Source organism: Gavialis gangeticus, unplaced genomic scaffold (genome assembly GCF_001723915.1).
Source record: "Gavialis gangeticus isolate Ggan-Ray unplaced genomic scaffold, GavGan_comp1, whole genome shotgun sequence".
In the NCBI taxonomy this organism is placed as follows: domain Eukaryota; kingdom Metazoa; phylum Chordata; order Crocodylia; family Gavialidae; genus Gavialis; species Gavialis gangeticus.
Genome location: NW_017729012.1, coordinates 2,322,219 through 2,340,461, shown reverse-complemented (window position 1 = coordinate 2,340,461; position 18,243 = coordinate 2,322,219). Strand labels below are relative to the sequence as shown.

The 18,243-nt window shown below is 43.4% G+C and overlaps 1 protein-coding gene and 1 long non-coding RNA gene across 6 annotated transcripts in view; one reads left to right on the top strand and one right to left on the bottom strand.

Annotated features, from left to right (window-relative positions):
• The window catches only part of RAP1GAP2 (RAP1 GTPase activating protein 2), a 318,489-nt gene that overhangs the window by 134,853 nt on the left and 165,393 nt on the right, over positions 1 to 18,243 (top strand). The window contains exon 1 of one of the 5 annotated variants that reach the window (XM_019511026.1): positions 16,060 to 16,178. The exons of the other annotated variants lie outside the window; for them this stretch is intronic. Within the exon in view, the coding sequence (XP_019366571.1) occupies positions 16,072 to 16,178 (107 nt within the window). The 5' untranslated portion in view covers positions 16,060 to 16,071. Of the gene's footprint in view, positions 1 to 16,059; positions 16,179 to 18,243 lie in introns of those variants that run through there. 5 annotated transcript variants of the gene reach the window in all.
• On the bottom strand, positions 14,758 to 15,401 carry LOC109293214. The gene is made up of 2 exons (XR_002096267.1): positions 15,310 to 15,401; positions 14,758 to 15,142 (listed from the first exon to the last, which is right to left on the bottom strand). It is a non-coding gene; the product is annotated as an uncharacterized LOC109293214 (long non-coding RNA).

Sequence of the window (18,243 nt, the reverse complement as noted above, 5' to 3'; positions counted from 1 at the left end):
TGCAGACAGAGCTATATTCAAAGCAAGCTGAAGTCAACAGGGGTCTTTCCATTGACTTCAGCAGAAGCCTTGGATCAGGGCTTTCAGAAAGGCTATTGATTTTGGGTGCCTACCTTGATATGCTACCTAGGGGCCTGTGTTGCAGACAGCAGGCACTCAGCACTTTCTGGAAATCGGTTTCTTTAATGTAGCTCGAGCTGAATGCCCAACAATTGTGCCGTGAAGCTGGGAGTAGAGAAGGTGGTTAAGGAAGGACATAAGGAATGAAAGGGCTCTCGAAGGAAAGAACAAGTGAGATGTGGGTAGCAAGGAAGTTGTGCAGACCTCTGGAAATGAAGCCAAGGAATATGGACTTCGTATAAAGGACAGATAGGAGGGCTGGCATTCAGGAAAGCTGGCAGGCTGGATATTTGGAGTGATTGCCTAGCATCTGCTTGGAAGGATTGGGTTGGAGATGGAACAGGTGGAAAGCAAGAAATCCTTGGCTCACAAAGGGTTTTAATAAACAGGGCGCAAGCACCCCTTTGAAAGAGGCAAATATTTGTATCTTCTTTTTACACAGCGGTCAGCTCATATAAGTGAAATGATGTGAATAAGCTTTTAGGGCAAGGCAAACAGCAGATCCTGGTGTCCTGACTTGGTGCTGAAGTATGAGTTTCAGCATCAAGGCACAAATGGCCATGTCCCACAGTCTGAAACCACACTCAATGCGCTGTACCCAAGAGGAAAATAATTGATGCAAATTCACTTATTACTGTACTGACACCGGCATTACTTGTCTGACTTACTTTACATCCTACAGTTCTATACAGCAACATGAAAGGGATACTAATGCCACTTCTGTACAAAAGTATCTAAGCTGGTTTTCTTTAAAAAGCTACTTTTCCACTCAGTGTATCCTGGCTAATGAGAAGCCATCATGGTATGCACCAGTACCTGGGTAATAATTTATCCTAGTGCTTTTATTACCTTAATTTGAATGATGTTAAAAATGACTTCACATTTCCAGAATATTTTTAAGTAGGCTCCTGCTCATGATAACATTGCCATGACATGGTACTTTTTGTTTTCAAAGTGTTGTACAGATGTTAACCATTTTATCATTGCATTTTGAGCATGTGTTAACTCATGCCGCACACAATGAATAGAATTGTCTAGGCAAGCAGTACAAATACCTCTGGCTGAAATTCTTGTGCACGTGCTATCCACTGGGTATTCAGGAATAATGGATACGCTAAAAGAAACTGGGATCAGTTCCCAAGCAGGAAAAAAACCCAATTTCAATGATGAGGTATTTACAGCAAATAATTTGACTGGCTCTAGTCTCCTCGGTGGAAACAAAGGCTGAAGACAGAGGTTGGAGGAGGTCTGTGCTTCCCTGGATCTTTGTTCCCTGGTAGCGACAGTTTGCATACACATCTTCCAGTAAAGTGGCATTACCTGCTTGCTGTTTAAAGCAGAAATGTTTCTTGCTGTCCTCAAAGGGGTATAAGAGAAGATTTGGAGCTATGTGTATTGAGTTTAGATGTTTGCTGATGTGGAACTATATTCTACAGAATTCGGGTAGAAAAAGCATTGATACCTCCAGATCTGCAGCTGGGATAAATTGGTGGTGCTTCATTGACTTTACTGGCTTAATTCTTCATTGTTGAGGTCCATGGTTAAGCTTAGTTGATTTAAGCGCCTCTTGTCTTCTGTTCTGTGGGCCCATCTGCATCGCTCAGCTTGTGCCTGGGGTTGAAGAAGAAACTTGCTACAGGCGTAACCGCAGGGTTGCTTTGTGCCTTGGACTGATCCTGTCTAAGGCATAAGTTCCTGTGGTTGGTTTTTACTGCTTTGTTTTGCATTCAAACAGCATATTTTAAACATTGCTTACATTCAGATCTAAATGGTCTACTAAAACTGGAGCTTTAAAGTCTGCAGAAGTGCCTTCAGGGACTTGTTAGGCAGACAAAACAGATCCAGCAGGGTGGTTAGGATTTCAAAGCTTCCACTGAGAGTGAGGGTTATATTTCTATTGTGCATATGTGTTTTAGATGCTTAAGATGTGTTTGTTGCCTGTTACATAGATGCTTTTGAGGATGTTAGGTCTTGCAAAAGGTCTGTGCTTAGCCCAACAGGATTGCTGCCTTTCTGAATGGGACTAGGTGGAGTCAGGAGATTTTGCTGGTGCGGTTTGTAAAGAAATAAGGTAACACCTACTCAAACTGGGCCCCCTGATTGGGCTGTAAAACCGATAAGGACTCTCCCTATGTCTGAAGAAGGGTGTTCATGCCCAAAAGCTTGCAAAGAACAATTTATTCCCACTGTGAAGTTGGTCTAATAAAAGACATCATATTTACCCAAAGAACTTTGTTAGCCTTAGTCTTTAGACCAACACGGCTACAACCAAGGGGACAGTGACCATCTTTTTTGCTGTCCTTTGTGCCACTCCACCATCCAGCACCTTCCCCTCTTGGGCAGGCTGAAAGGCTGGGCCACAGTGGCAGTGAGGACCACTGGCTCCCACTGGGGCTCCAGTTATAAAGTGTTTTTTTGTCTGATGATTTTGTGAACAATCCTGGATTTTGTAATTCTCGTGAAACCATGATTTAAGTAGACCCTTACTAGTTAGCCTCACCTTTTTGCCATGCAAATTGAAAGAGGGAGTCATGCAATACCATCAAAAGTAACATAGTGCATCTAAGAGAGAGCCAAGCTTCTAAGCAAAGACAGATAGAAATCCAGGAACAATATTGTGCTCATTCTGATCTTCACGTCTTTCTTTAGGATTAATCCAAACATACTGCAGGGTCTTGCTTAAACCTGTCTGACCACAGAATGGGTGCACATGTTACAGCCCCTCTCATTATGTGTTCATCTATTCTGCTCTCTGCTTCCCAGCAATTACAGGCAGCTTATCTTAAGTTTTGTTGATCTTCAAACATGACTGGCACTCGCATGCAGTCCTGTTCTGCTTTCACTGGGTAATGAAAACTGACGGCGCTTTGGCTTTGTAGCAAAACAAGAGGTCATTTGCCGAGCTTTTTTTTCTTGTCCTTTTGGAGCAACTTCGTTCACATCTCTTTATTTCATAAGAAGCCTAGTAATTGTGCTGAAGGGAGTTAGCTACCGGGGCCAGACCCAGCTCAGGAATAAGGCAGTAAGGTTACTGTGCTTAAAATGGAAATAGACCTACTGAGACTGTCCACTTTGTTCCCTGTCTGTTTAGATATTTATACAGCCTCAAATATGACCACATGTATTTGTTAATGGACATGTCCTCAGGGTCTTTTAGGTAGGGAAGTATTGTTGCCCCCTTTTTATAGATGATAAATTGAGGCACGGAGGAACTGAATGAGCTGCAGGAAGTTTGAGGCAGAGCAGAGAACCGAGGTTGGATCTCACAAGTCCATCCAGAGCCCTAATCCTGACCGCTCTCTGTCCCCTGCCTGCTGCCTCTGACAGTGGCTGCTGCCCAGCGCCTCCGAGCAAAGCCCAGACCAGCCACCACCACCTCCAGTGAGCATGGAGAAAATGATTTGATGAAGTTCAGCAAGAGTGAAACCAATTCCAAGTGAACCCCGGGGCTAGTATTTGTCATGTTTAATGCATGTTTCTTGCCTGCTTTTCAATACAATCCCAGGTGAAGCTTGGGTGTTTTGGAAGCGTTGCACATTTCCCCAACCCAGACTCAGTACTGAAAAACTGATGCAAATCAAAGCAATTTATGCATGTTTACTTGAATCCACGCAAGTTAAAGCACTGATGTCATTGCTGATTGGTCCTGCCATCTTGTCAAGAGGTAGTTGGATGGATACCTTCCACTTATTTTAGATGATGCCCCTATAGATACCCTTCTATACCAAGAGCTCCTTTTCTCTCTACCCTCCCTTTTCCATATAGGTTGAATCTTCCTGGAGAAACAGTCCCATTTAGTAGTCTGGAGGGGAGAGGATGGTTGCAAGTTCCTGACAGCAGGTCACCCATCTCCCTCCCAGGATACCATTATTCCATGACCTTATATCCATTGTTTGTGCATAATTAGTTGGATTTTTCAATCAGTTTGTCTTTCTTTTCTTTACCAAAAAAACCCAAGATAAAATGATTCGATGCTAATCCTTTTCCTGGCTTATGCTATTGGTCTGCCTCAATTGCACAAAGAAATACAATTCGGCACATTCCAGTTTGCATTTTATGGCCCATATGGGCCAGCTGCAAGACTTGAGGCATAACCTTTTTTGCCTTTTAGTCTTAAAATTGTGGAATGTACAGTTCACCATCTTCTGTGCGTGATGTGTTTATAAATGATGCCGCCGGAAGAGAGCAAGTTAAAATTTGATTCAGGAGCCTTTAATTAAAAAAAGGTGAACCAGGTATTTTAAAACCACGTTGGACAAAATGTCTGTTGCAATATCTACATTTCTACACAGGGATGGGCAGGATCAAATTCTGCTGTAGATATTAATGCAATTACCTTCTCAAGGCAGGTCCTAATAATCTTCAACTCAACCTGGTAACTGATTCCAGGATTAAAAAACAGTCTTCACTGTGGTGTCTAACTCAAATTAATAATGCTTCTTTTTTTCTTGTGAAGATGCAATGGAAGAATGGCAGCTGAGTATCCCTTAGGCTTTTTTGCAAAGCCCAGCCCACATGCATGTATTTTTGCAGGACCAGGCTGTCTGTGACATACACAAACCCAGTCTGAGTTCACACCATCATATTTTTCTGTTGCTTTAAACCCTTTTTGTTCTTTGCACCTGTAAAATGTGGGTAGAGAACATAGTCTGAACTGAAAGTAAAAGACGCTACCAAGCACAAGGCCTGGAAAATCAAGTCCTAGGTATCTTTGTTTATTTTCCTTTTATTTTAATCCACCTTTCATGTAAATCAATTCCTTTAGTTCACGCTACCATATCCTTGGTCCTTGCAGCATCACAGGAGTGGTGTCCTTGACTATGTTCAAGTCCCCTGACTGCGTAGAACAATTTTCCGTCAGGAGAAAAATAGCTGCTTCCTATCTTCTTGGTACGTGCTATTTTTTTAACTGGAGCCATAAAATCAGCAATCTGGGTTACCTCAGCCTGTCTATAACCTATCATGAAGAACTGAAATAGTTTTCCTTGTGATGCTCCTCTTAAAATTGGATGCACTCTTGTACTTTTCCGCCTGCGTAGCTGAAACAATCTCACTCAGTTTTCTCATTGTATCCAGGCTGGCCAAGCTCTCTCTCTCCTAAGCCGGATAACACAGGAATGTGATGGGCTCCTCCTGTGCAACATCGGGCCCTAATTTTTTCTGTCATTTATACCCTTCTCTTGTTCCTCTCCTCTCCATTTCTAGTCCTTTGATCATCCTGTTTGCCAAAAGACATCCTGCTATAGGTGTACAAAGGTAGGCAGGCTCTCCTGGGCAGCCATTGTCTGGTTAAGGCTTTTGGTGTCTGAACGCAGGCTGCGAGTTTGTCCTTTTTAATTCCTGCTTTGTGATCTTCTTTCTTCCTCAGGGTTTGCGTCCTTCAGAGCCAGCGTGTAGAGTTTTGAGTAAGGACATTAGGATTAGGTCCAATTACTTTGTCTTCTTATGGTGGTGCCTTATGGTATTTTGCCTTGTACTACGCACGATACTTATATTGCTCACCTCTTTGAGGTGATCATCCTAAAATCTCTGAATGCTTAATGAGTCCATGGATTTTCATTAGCTGAGAACACTTAAGGCATTGCTTTTGACCACTAGGCTCTGCTCCCTCTCACTATTTATATTTAAATGACAATACTCTGCGTTTAATGGCTCGAACATAACTTGCAACCATTAGCAGTTTAGGGAAGTCAATAGACCACTTGGAATTGACTGTGATTTAATCTCACAGTTGCAGTAAAATAATGGTCTGTATTATTCTGTGAATATATGGCTCTTAAAAAACAAACAAAATTAAAAAAAAGAAAATCAATAATTCATGGGAGGTTCTGTGATGCTAGTGGGTGAAGCTTTGATCCTGTCACAAAGTGATATTTCTAGATCCCTCTTTTTTTTTTTTTTTTAAGTGGGCAGTCCTAGTGCCCCAAAGAAAATGCGAAGATTTGCAACCATGATCCAGTCATCCAAATGATGTATTAATCATGGCATGTAATTGTTCAAACTTAAAATTAATTTCTCCTTAACACCCTTTGAATTAAAATAGTTGTTTAGTTGCAAAACTGTTTTGCCTGAAGCATAAATGTCATGTCATTTTTAACATGTGTTTATTTTTTTTACATAGCAATTGCAGCTGTCTTTCTCAAAGGTTATTTAATCATTAAAAAAGGACAGTGTTATAAAAAGCAATTAAAAAAAGGAAAAGGCCACATGAGGCCATGCAATGCCTTGGTTCAGGCACTGTGCAGATCTCAAAACTATTAACAAAGGAGATGTTTGGAGCCTTTTTGTACAGATCATAGGAAACTTAGTTAGAGAAACTAAGACAGCAACAGTAACTTGTCCAAGGTCATTAACCCACCATCTTGCCTAGAGCTGGCAATAGACACCGGGGTCTCTCGAGTCCCTGCTGATTGCACTAGTCACAGAACTACACTGCATGACATTATATCAGGGGAGCTGACCCAGCTGGGACTCTTAATCAAGGAGAAGATAGGAAGTGATATTTTCTGGCTTTTCAGATGAATTCATTTCCTACAACTATCTCTGGTGGGAGGGGCCACCCTCCTCTCTCAGTAAACAGTCCATTCCTCATAAAACACCTCTGAAGGCCCCAGGCTTTATGGTTGAAATTTCTCACCTCAGCAGGGTCACGGTATGTGCCTATGCACCACTTATGTCTCATTCAAGGTCTAAATGCAGCATAAGGTCTTGAGGGTTAGGGACAGATATTCAAAAAGCCTGAGTCTGAATTGATTCAAACTTTGCAGGTTAGTCTAACTTGGCTAGGCTGAACTGGTTTGTAACTGGATAGACATTCTCTCTGGACTGAGGAAATTCAGGCACATGCCTGCAGTGGCTCAGGCTAGAAGCTGGGGGCGCTAGAGTAGCCCTCCCTTCCCTTGCACAACACTGAGCTGAGGGAGTGGGGCATGGCCAGGCCCCTGCAGGACCTCTGATTAGGGAGGTCTCCCTGCACAGTCCCAGGCTGCTGGCTGCTCAAGGGGCAGGAGTGTTGCCAAACCCCAGACTCCTGCTAGCCCTCTGAGGCAAGGAGGGGAGGGGTGCTGTGCATGCATCTGTTGATGATACGGAGCTTTTCAATCTCCCTCTCCCTGCTTCTTTATACTGTCTGCAGCAAAGAGCAAGCAGTGATAACAGTGATTATCACCTCATCAGCAAAACTCTCCATTACTTCAAACCCTTCTTAAACAGCTTATCTGCTGGCCTGCTGATTAGCTCCAACTAACCCTAAGCCATCACTGTTCTGTCTACCTGTTCCAGTGAAATGGAGAGAGAGGCTCACACACAGACACCTCTCAGCATTACCTAGCATACCATGTGCCTAGGGGCCATGGGGATGGGGGCTGTGCTGTGGGAGATAGGAGGGAGGGAGGGGGTAGATTCCTGCTTAAGCAGTGTGCAGTGGCAGGGGAGGAGGGAGGGCAAGGGGAAGCCATGCAGACCCTGCTGTGTCTACAGGTCTCTGCTGGAGCTCCAGCCAGGGAGCAGATGGAAGGGGCCAGCCCTACTGTGGAGCAGAGAGCCCCACCCCACCCAGAGAGCATGCTAGGATGCTGGGGGTGTCTGGTTTAACTCAAACCAGCAAGGGGTCTGGGACAGCCATTGCATAAATTGGTTTGAGCCAAATCAGTTAAATCTGATACTACATTCAACCAGGTTTATCTCAAACTGGTTTCATCCCTTTTCAAGTTGGTTTATGTGCACTGAACAATGGTTCTGTTACAGGTTTAAACCTGTTTCTGATCACTTAAACCGGTTTATGTGTAATGTCTGTCTCTACCCAAGCTGTCCATGCAGACAATGGGCCATTTTATCCCAGTAAAGGCAGTGGAGAGGAGATCTCCTTTTGCTGTCTGCACTGTGTTCACCTTAAAAAAGGAGGGAGACTGGCCTTCTCAGCCATGTGACTTCTGGATGCTGTAGCTAGCACACTGTAGTGCTCCCTGGAGAAGCTACTGTAGAAGAAGGGTTCATGTGCAATGATTTTTTTCGGACCTCTTGAGTAGCATTCCTCCTTGGCTCCAAGTGGAGCTTCCCCACGTTCCTCTTGTCCAGTGTGCTCTCAGCCTGAACGTGCACATGGCTTGTATTTTAGCACCATCTGCAACCTGACATACATTCCCCTTTATGCACCAGGTTCCCTTTGTGAATCCACTAGTCCATTTCACAGTCTATTTGTCAAGCAGAAATCATTACTTAGTGTGCATGATGTGCCATTTCTTTGGGAAGATGACTCACAATGGGAGTGTGAGATCAAGGAACATGCATTATAGAGGAACACAATGGACCTCCAGCAGGAAAGAGAGCAGAAGCAGAAAATGTTTTGGGCACTCCAGCAACAGATGAGCCCTTGTGTCCTCTGCTACTCATTCTCAGGCTTTAATGACCTACCAGGCCTATCAATCCTAGAGGGCTTTCACTGGACAGTAGAAAACAAAAACACTGTACCTCTTCTTCCTTTGGTACTTACCTGCAAACAGAACCATTGAGGGGAAGATTGAAGAACACCAGATGTTGTGATCAGAAATCTCCCTCATATACAATATTATCTTTGCATATGAGCTCTGCAGGGAACCCTTCAGACTGTTTTTTTCCACCAGACCAACCTGGTGTATTTAATACAATTTTGGCTTAGGCGAAATACCACTTGTTGAGTGAAGTGATAAATTAATGACCACTCTGAAGACTGCTCTGTGGTGTGCTGCTCACTCTGTGCTATGGTTGGATCTGGCCCAGCCTCAAAACAGAAGCTTTTCTTTAGTGCTTTAGCTCTGGCTGTGGACACAAGGATGAATCCTTAAGATGCCTGTTCTGACATTTGCTAGCATGGCCTTTGCTGAAACAAGCAATTCCGTGAAACGAATATGATCAACTCCCGGATACGAGCTGCCAGTTATCCTGGCTGAAGAACTGTTCTACATCTTCCAAAACCAAGAAATGTTTGTGTCTTACAAATGGGTGGTGCTGTGCAGCCCATGATTTTGATTGAAGAGGGCCGAATGTCTGGCTGGGGAGGTGCAATTTCTGGTTTCCAGTAAAGATCAGTCCTCCACAGTGGAGTTTGTTAAATCATTGCAGCTTATGATGCCTTTTAACTCTGACTCACAGCAGTAGTTCTGAAGAACAAACATTTCTTGCCTTTATTATCCCCACACATTGAACCAAATACTGGGTTGTTTAAAAAAAAATGCCCCCGGGGGAAATAAAACCCTAAAAAGACATTTTCTCCCCTTTCTCTCCTTTGCTGCAAACACTTTCTCAGACTTAATATCTGAGCTGCGACTAGGGAAAGAAATGGGAATGTTGAATTGCTTTCCTCCAAAGTGGTATTACATTGTTGATTCTATTGCAGTATTGCTGACAGCTCTGCGTTCAGCTGAGCTCATGGCCCCATTTTGCTCAGTGCCTTACCTGGACGAAAAAATGTTCCTGCCCCAAAAGATAGATCAAACAGGGAAGGAAGTAGAGAAAGCATCTCCTATTTGTGAGAGGCAGCTAGGGCACAGAAGTGAAGGACTAGATCCAAAAAAGGGTATAGGTGAGATTTAGGTGCTCACACATATGGGTATGTGATTCTGAACCTCCCAGCTCAACAGCTGCCTAATTATGGAGGTGTCTGACCACACTTGTCTTTATAGTTCACTAGGTACATTGAGGTTCTTCCCCTGCATATGTGCACCTCTAGTCTGAGCAGCTCTGCACCTTGTTCTGTCCATGAATGGATCCAGGACGTAGATGTTCCTCTGTCTTTAACCCAGACGGGGACCATCTGGTCGGCATCTTCAGAGCTGCCTTTTACGATAAGGTCCCCTAGAAAATATAATGGGGCAGCCACTGCATTCTAAGAAACAGGCAGAGGCAGTGATGCTGCTGCTGCTTGTTTTATCCAGTACCTAGTGTTTAAATCATGGGCCCAGGACGTGGGAGACTTGGGTTCAAATTCCACGTCTGCTTGAGGAGGAGTCAAACCCACATCTCCCAGGAAAGGGCCCTGAGCCCCAGACTGTAGCAGGTTCTGGGTGGGGATACTCTTGACGCTTCCTGTTGCAGCTACAGAAAACAATTCTCAAGGTTCATTAGCCCAGAGAGAGGGTACAGCATACAGCATGACTCTGTGCCTAATGGTTAGGGCAGTCTACGGGCTTGGGCCCCCTGGGCTCTGGTGTGATCCACTGATCGTTTCATGTGAAATGCCTCTTCAGTCACAGGGCTCAGCATCCTGGATGGGCACTCTAACCATTGGGCTGTTATATATGTGGGGGGTAGCAGCACCACCTTTTCCTCTTCTGGGTGTGTTTTAAAAGAAGAGAACGAACCATTAGGCCATGCAGCACCTAACACTTAGGTGCCCAAAACCTTTTTCTTGGTGAACTGACTTGCCCAAGGTCATATGGGGAGGCCCTGGGAGATCAGGGGATTGGGACTCTAGAGATCAAACTGGTGCCTTCACCACAACCATTTTTGAAAGTACCATTCTAGTAATACTTGCTCATTATGCTTCTGTCTTCCTATAAATTACAAATAGGCTGAACATGAGAGCCAAAATAAATTGATTATACTGGAGACACATTTGCCATATTTAGGTTGAAAAGAAAATATTGGCTAAGTGTAGCTACCTAAGTGATTCTCTATTTCCAAACATGAGAAAATTGAACATCTTTAAAAATCAATACAAAACCACTTCAGCATAAAACAAGAGAAGATTGATACTTAACTTGTCTGGTGGGGTGGGGAGGGGAGGGAAGTGTCTCCAGAGACAGAGAAACTCAATGAAATTCAAAGCTGCCTGTTTAATGAGAGAAGTATAAGTTTTAAAAATCAGCGTTCTCCCCCTCCTTTAAATGTAAAGTAATAAGGTGCCAGAGACTTGATGTAATTTGGCATGAAAATGGGTTTTAATAATTTTTTTTTTTTTGCAATTGCCTCAGAAATTTGTCAGACTCAGATGATTTCTGTTTGAAGGAGAGCAGCCAGATATTTTCAGCAAGAACAAAGGGATTTGTTGGTCCAACAAATACTTTATTAAAAGGCTTCACAGTGGGAGTTAAGTGCTCTTTGCATTAAAGGATGATTAAGACGGCATCAAGGTTTATTATATTTCTCCCCCCCAAATCTACTTGAGTTCTGCCAGCTGCCTCAGAGAGACTGGTGTCATATAACATAGTGTCAATGGGATGGAAGTGCACATTTTAATGTTTGATTTGAGAAACTATGAGGCCTTCCAGTTTATAATAGGGCTTATTTTACGGGGGGGAAAATGTAGAGTAATGATGCGCACCTCTTCAAATTGATCTGTCCTCTTCAGCGATTTGAAAGACCTTTGCTTCGAAACCTGATCCAAAAATAAGCTGAAAGTTTCTTAACTTCAGCAGGCTTTGAATTGAGCACACTGACTTTAATGTTGATCCCCTTAAGGACCTACCTATGTGCTTAACTCACAATGACTGCTCATACACGTGAAGCTATGCACATGCATAAGTCTGCTGGAATGAGATGGTACCTACCAGTAGGTCCAGGGAAGTGATTCTTCCCCTCTATCCAGCACTGGTGAGGCCACATCTGGAGTATTGTGTCCACTTTTGGGCCCCCACTACAGAAAGGATGTGGGCAAATTGGAGAGAGTCTAGCGGAGGACAACAAAAATGGTTCGTGGGCTGGGGGTCATGATTTATGAGGAAAGACTGAGGGACTTGGGCTTATTTAGTCTAGAGAAGAGAAGACTGAGGTGGGATTTGATAGCAGCCTTCAACTCCCTGCAGGGTGGTTCAAAAGAGGATGGAGGTGGGCTGTTCACAGTGGTGGCAGATGACAGAACAAGGAGCCTTGGGCTCAAGTTGCAGCAAGGGCAGTTTAGGTTAGATATTAGGAAGGATTTTCTGACCAGGAGGGTAGTAAAACACTAGAACAGGTTAACCAGAGAGGTGGTAAACTCTCCATCCTTGGAGGTTTTTAAGACCTGGCTAGACAAAGCCTTGGCTGGGATGATGTAGTTGGGGCTGGTCCTGCTTTGAGCAGGGGGTTGGACTAGATGTGACCTCCTGAGATCCCTTCCAACCCTCATTTTCTATGATTCTCTGATCATGTGGTCACTTCAACCATTCTGGTGTTAATCATGTTGATGAATATATCTCTTTTTTACAGTGATGTGGCTAAAGTGGTGTAAAAAGTTGGTTATAACAGGGCTGCAAAGAAATTTTACAGGGCTTCTGTGCAATGGGAAGAATGTGATTGTATAACTTAAGACTGTATTGAAGTGTGTGCACAAGAGGCAGAGCTAAGGTTATCCTGCTAACCTTAAGCATGGCACTTTCGGGTAATGAGAGGTTATCTTAAACGCAGCTTTCCCTCGAGACGGATTTTGATGGCATGTTCATATTCTCTGAAAAAAATGGTGCTTTATTGGTATTTCAGCATGTGAAATCACATCAAAGAATCAGGGTGAACTAAGCATGGGAAGGTATAAGAATTTCAGTCATTATAAGGTGAATATCAGGCTAACGAATATTTGTGGTATGCAGATGCAGAGCTGTGAAGTATGGGTTTCCCTCTTTGTAAACTTCCTAACAGTTCCTCCTATTTCACGTGTGACTCTCGTAAAATTGTGCCTGGTGGGTGTTAGATGCCAGCTGCAATACTTTAGAGTAGTGCTAAAATGGATCTCCTCTCACGATGGAGGGAGCTTTACCATGAGAAGGAACGTGTTGTATTGCAGTTCATGGGGACGGTGACTAGACCAATGGCTTGTGAGCTGGATCTAGCCCATGGAGTCGTTTGATTTAGCTCATGGATGCAAGGCAGCATTTGGTGACAGGGGGCTTCAGCTGCCATCATTTTCCGGTGCTGCCATGGGGAAAAGTGGCACCAGCTAGGTGCTAGCCCCCTCCCATGTCTGACCTGAGCTGGGTCAGTCCAGCTCCATGACCATAAAAGGTTGCCAGCTGCTGCCCCACAGTACTGATGTATATGTTCATTTGGGGGTCTACTAGTTGTAAATGTGTACTATCATTACTCTCCTCCAAGATATGTATTGCACACCCCAGCAAAACTGTATGTAGCCGTGGGTGTCAAAACAGCAGGAGAGTGGTGGCAGAGTGAGTTCAGCCAAGCAAGAGGCCCTTTTTCCCTTGCCTTCTGTGTTCTCAGTGTCTTTGAAACATTGGGTACAGCAGTTAAAGCTGCCCGGAGGCATCCAGGTGCATCCAGCACTTACACAGAAGTTCAGCACAAGCTCAGTGATTTTTCACAGCATAGCAAGGGTCACATTTTCACATGGATGAACTGTCCTTGAACGACTGCTGAGATCAGGAGGCAAAGAAGAAATGAAAGCTGCCTGTTCCATGTCAGACATTGTCTGTTGCTTTTTAAAGCTCCTGAACAAACATGTTTGTTATGGACTTTGCCAGGAAAGCCCTCTGTTGGGTTAATCATTGACTTCCCCACTTACAGGTAGCTTAGATTCATGTGCATCTCCTTATTAAGACCCTAAAGTAGGGGACTTATGAGTGAATGTTGTTTGATTGCACCTCCTCTACCATCCCCTTCCTCTAAGTCCTATTGTTAGTGGAGATCTAAGGATAATTACTCTCAAGTTCTCATTGCAAGTTTTTGCTTGGTTTATCTCGTTTTCGATATGCTTCTTAGTACTCGACATGGTGCAGGCAGTTGTATTCCTGCCTTTAGCAGGACTGTCTTTAGCAGGACCCAGTTGGTCTACTGCATTGATGCGTTTCCCACTGTGCCCTTATGAACTACCTGCTGAAGAAGGCTGCTGCAGGATGCTATGGAAAGAGATCATTTGCTGATTGATACATATATATGATAGTTCTTAGTCAGTCTGCTCTGTAAAGAGACTCTCCCGTGCCCGCCCCGGCATCCCAATTTAAATGAATATCTGATTGTTCAAACAGTGCCCAGTGGTCTGTGCATGGCCTTGGAGTCTGAGGAAGAATATGAGACTAGATGCTTACTCTCTTAGTATCTTGGGAAATAAGATCCAGTGAATACTTATACTTCAGTAGGGAGGATGTCTCTAACTTCACTGTTATTATCAAAGGGGCTGTCTTCTTAATACAGTAGGAGTAGACTGGATAAAGACTTGGACAGTACACCATAGGGAACAATTTAAACAGACTAGATGATCTAATAGGTTTATTATAGCGTCTAAGATCCTGGCTGTAGAGGAAAAGAGGAGCACAACTCTAGGTGTTTTGGCCAGTTGCTCATATTTTCCTCTTGTAGAGGTTAGGTTTTTGCCAACCTGATCCCTTGCTGCACATGCCTTAAATCAATGGGCTGGATCTGGCAAGTAGCATGTTCAAAGTGATGGAGCTGGTCCCCTGTTTATTTCTAATGTGAAAATTAAACCAGCATGAATGGGAAGTGATATGGGAGGATAGAAGGAGGGGGGTGAAAGTAGAGAGATACCAGCATGTTTTATCACCATGGTAACAAACACTTTGCAAGGGAAAGGTGTTGAGGCTGATGCTCTGAAGTAGATCATTTACAGCTTACTTAAAAAAACACCCTGGAAAAGGGAATGTGACATGTTCCCTATGTAAGGAGTGAACCAGAGGGTCTGTATTTTGCCGCACCTGTTAACAGCAACCGCTCAGTACATTTTGAGACAGAGTAGGAGATTTATTCATGAAATACATTATGAACACAATGAACAAGATGCTGGCGGTATGCCAAGTTAACCAGCTGAGGATCTGTCCCAAATGGAAAAGATTTAATAAGTCAAAGAAAAATGAGTGATTATCTGCAAAGTAAAAAAAAAACCCAAACAATCCCCTGCCCCAAACTCTTCCTGCTTTTTAGATGTTAAAGGCTGTGTTACAGAACTTCAGTACTGGTTTTCACTGTTAAACTGTATCAGCTAAAACCTCTAGTATAAGCACTATACAGTTGTGACAGCCGAACCCAAGCATTAAAAATAAAGACTCTGCTCATTTAATGTTCTTAGAAGTCATCTAATCCCCGGCAGCAATCAGCAAATGACATTCTGTAGAGAAGGAAAAAGACATCCTTACATTCATTATAAAAGCCACTGGGTAAACCTGGTGCCGTGCGAGCCTCTCAAACCCATGCCCCTCCATTTGACTTAGCTCATGCATTTCCATTTTTGCCAAGTGACAAATTCCCCAAGTGCCAGTAACGAAGGACACCCACCTTTGTTAGGATTCTTTGTTTTCCCCAGCATAAAATCAGTGCTGCTTTGAAATGCCCCCCGGCTCCTGAAAGCACACCGCATACTCACACGCACACAAATCTGCTTCTGTGCCGATCCCGTTTCGTGCACGAGCAGTAGCCGAGGAAGACATCTAAAAGCTGGTCTCTGCGTGTGGGTCCCAGCTCCGCATGGTCGTTCCATTCAGTTTGCTCGCGGGTACCATCCAGGAAATGACAGGGCTCGCTGAAAATGCTCAGAGTGTGTCATTTCTGCCTCTGCTTTAGTTTATTGCTAACTTTCACATGCCGAAGAGAAGCCCCCATCTACAGCTCTTTGAGAAGGCTGTGGGGGGGGGAAGGATTGAGGTTGCTGGTTAAACGCAGGCATGACAGATAGCGGAGAGCGGATGACCACATCTGAGGCTGGTACAGTTTAAAGTGATTTAATTGACTTGGAAATGCCACCCTTCTGTGTGCTGGCAGCTTAGCAACCCCGAGCAGAAGAGCAGCAGCAGAATCAGAGGCTGTAGTCGGCTAGGAAGGGGAGGCAGGTGACTTGAAGGTCGCTGGTGTGAGAGAAGTCACCTGATTCAGCAAGAGCTTTACCTATCAGGCAGGAGTAACAAGGCAGAGGACAGCGAGGAAGAGAAAGAGAAGTGTGCATGTTAGAGAGGGAGGGAGGATTACACTTTTTTCCAAGCAGGTCTCTTGCCAAGGGTTGGGAATATTGGCACCAGAGCCTGTGGAAGTGTCACCTTAACTATGTCACAACCGGCTGACAGGATGCATTCAAAAAGGGCAGGGATCCGAGCAGCTGTTGTACTTATAGGGTTGTTGCACAAATCCAGAAAGCAAAATAAAGAAAAAAGGTAAAGCACGAGTTTCTTCAGTATCTTTCTCTCTTTATTGAAGGGGAAAAAAAAAAATAAAGCCATCGTTGCCAGGTCTTTGGTAATGAAATGTTCGCTCCGGGGACGAATGGGGGTTGTGAAGCCAGCAGTATGTATATATTGTCTCCGTGATTGCATTGACTAGATGAGATGATTATATGAATGTATTATTGTCTGTGCTGGCAATATGACTCCCAAAGCAAAACAATAGGCATGGTGCTAACATGTATGTGCTTACAGCCCTTTCATAATTGCTTGGTGTATGTATAGATTGAACTTCTTCATCCCTTCTAAGTTTACCTATTAACCCTGAACATCCAGGTCTTGGGCTGGATAGAGCCAGGAAGGACGGTTTTTCTTCCCGAGACTGCAATGTTTGTAGAACTGATTTGATTCAGATTAACAGCTTTGTCTCTTTCCTGAAAAACAGTTGACAAATGGTTTTCAGATTCATTGACTAAGCCGTGGATTGTACTTTCTGTTCAACTTTGTGTTTTGGGGAAGCAGCCTGTTTTGAATGTTGTGTTCGCTGACATCCGTTATATACCTTTTCTGATTTTTCCACTTTATTAATATGACTTTTCATTTTTCTCAAAGGCTTATGATGTTTGATTTTTCATGTCCTTGTTTAGAGGGCTCTGTCTCCTTAAGCACTTTGATGTTTTGGCAAGTTTGTTGCTGAAGCAGCGAGAAATATGGACTCGGATCTGGGCTGGGGATCTAATATTTAGTTGAAAGTGAAAAGCAAGACAGTGATCGCAGGAACTTAATATTTTTCTTAGCAGTTACTTTTATTGATTTCATATGGTAAAAAACATAGGCAGGCAGAACTGTACTGTTTGAACCTGTATTTAAAAAAATAGGTAGACTGATAAAGGCAGTGCAGAGATGAAGCTTAGGCCCACCCCATTTTCCCCAAGTTTGGCGACACATGGTCTGTATCATGTTTCCCATCCCTGTAATATGGTATCCAGACCCGATAGACAACTGGTTGACTAAAGGACAGAGTTTTTGTGTTGCTTTTGTGGATTTAAGCTGGACCCTATCTATTGTTTAAGTGTTGTTGAATTGCTCCCCCTCTTTCAGCTTTGATGTGTAGAGTGTGAAAAATTATTAAGAAAGATGCCGTCAACGTGGTGGTTTGATTGAAACCACCAAACCATGCACACATGTGAATGGAATAATTTTATTGCTTTAATCCTTCTTTTTCTCTATTCTGTCCCATCCCTACTATTGTGTTATTTGCACTGATCACATCAAAAACTGAGGCACAGACCTGCATGCGGTGCCATCAGACACAACAGAGACATCCACAGTCATTTACCCAGTAGTGAGTTAGATTGTAACCTTCTGGGGCATGGGTTTTTTTTTTCCACCCTGGCACCCTGCACAGTTTGGGACGTTGTAACAATAAGAATAGATGTCTGTAAAACCTAATTGAATAGTCCTCGAGTATTCAGTGGAAAATGATACCCTCTCTGTAAGGATTTTTTTAAACTATCCCATAAAAAGCAATAGAGAATTGTATCATTGATATACCACAGTAAGGAAAAATAGATGAAAAACATCTCATCCCTATTAAATTCTGTATGTCTTACAGTTATTCCATACAATTTGTTTACTTGGCTGTTTATATTTGAATGCGGTGCCCTGTTTTTTAATCCCTATTACAGTCTATAGATTGTTTCCATATGATGAACTGCATCAGGATTGCTGACTGGCTCGCAAGCAGTCTTTTTACTTTTGCCTCCTTTATTCTACCAAGCACATAGCAAATAGTAATTTGCTTAGGGCCAGACTTCCATAAAAGTTGAACAACACTGCTTATGCCAGGGTGGGACTTCCATCCATTTCTACAAAGGCCTTCTCATTGTCTTGCATCAACCCACAACTTCAAGCTCTTCTTTGCCATTATGCCTACAGATGCTTTGACTGGTTTGGCAGCTGGTTTACATTAAGCACATAGGCCAGGTACAGACATTCAAAAAGCCCAAGGCAGAAGCAATCTAAGTTTCACTCTTTCCTCTAACCATCCTAATTTTGG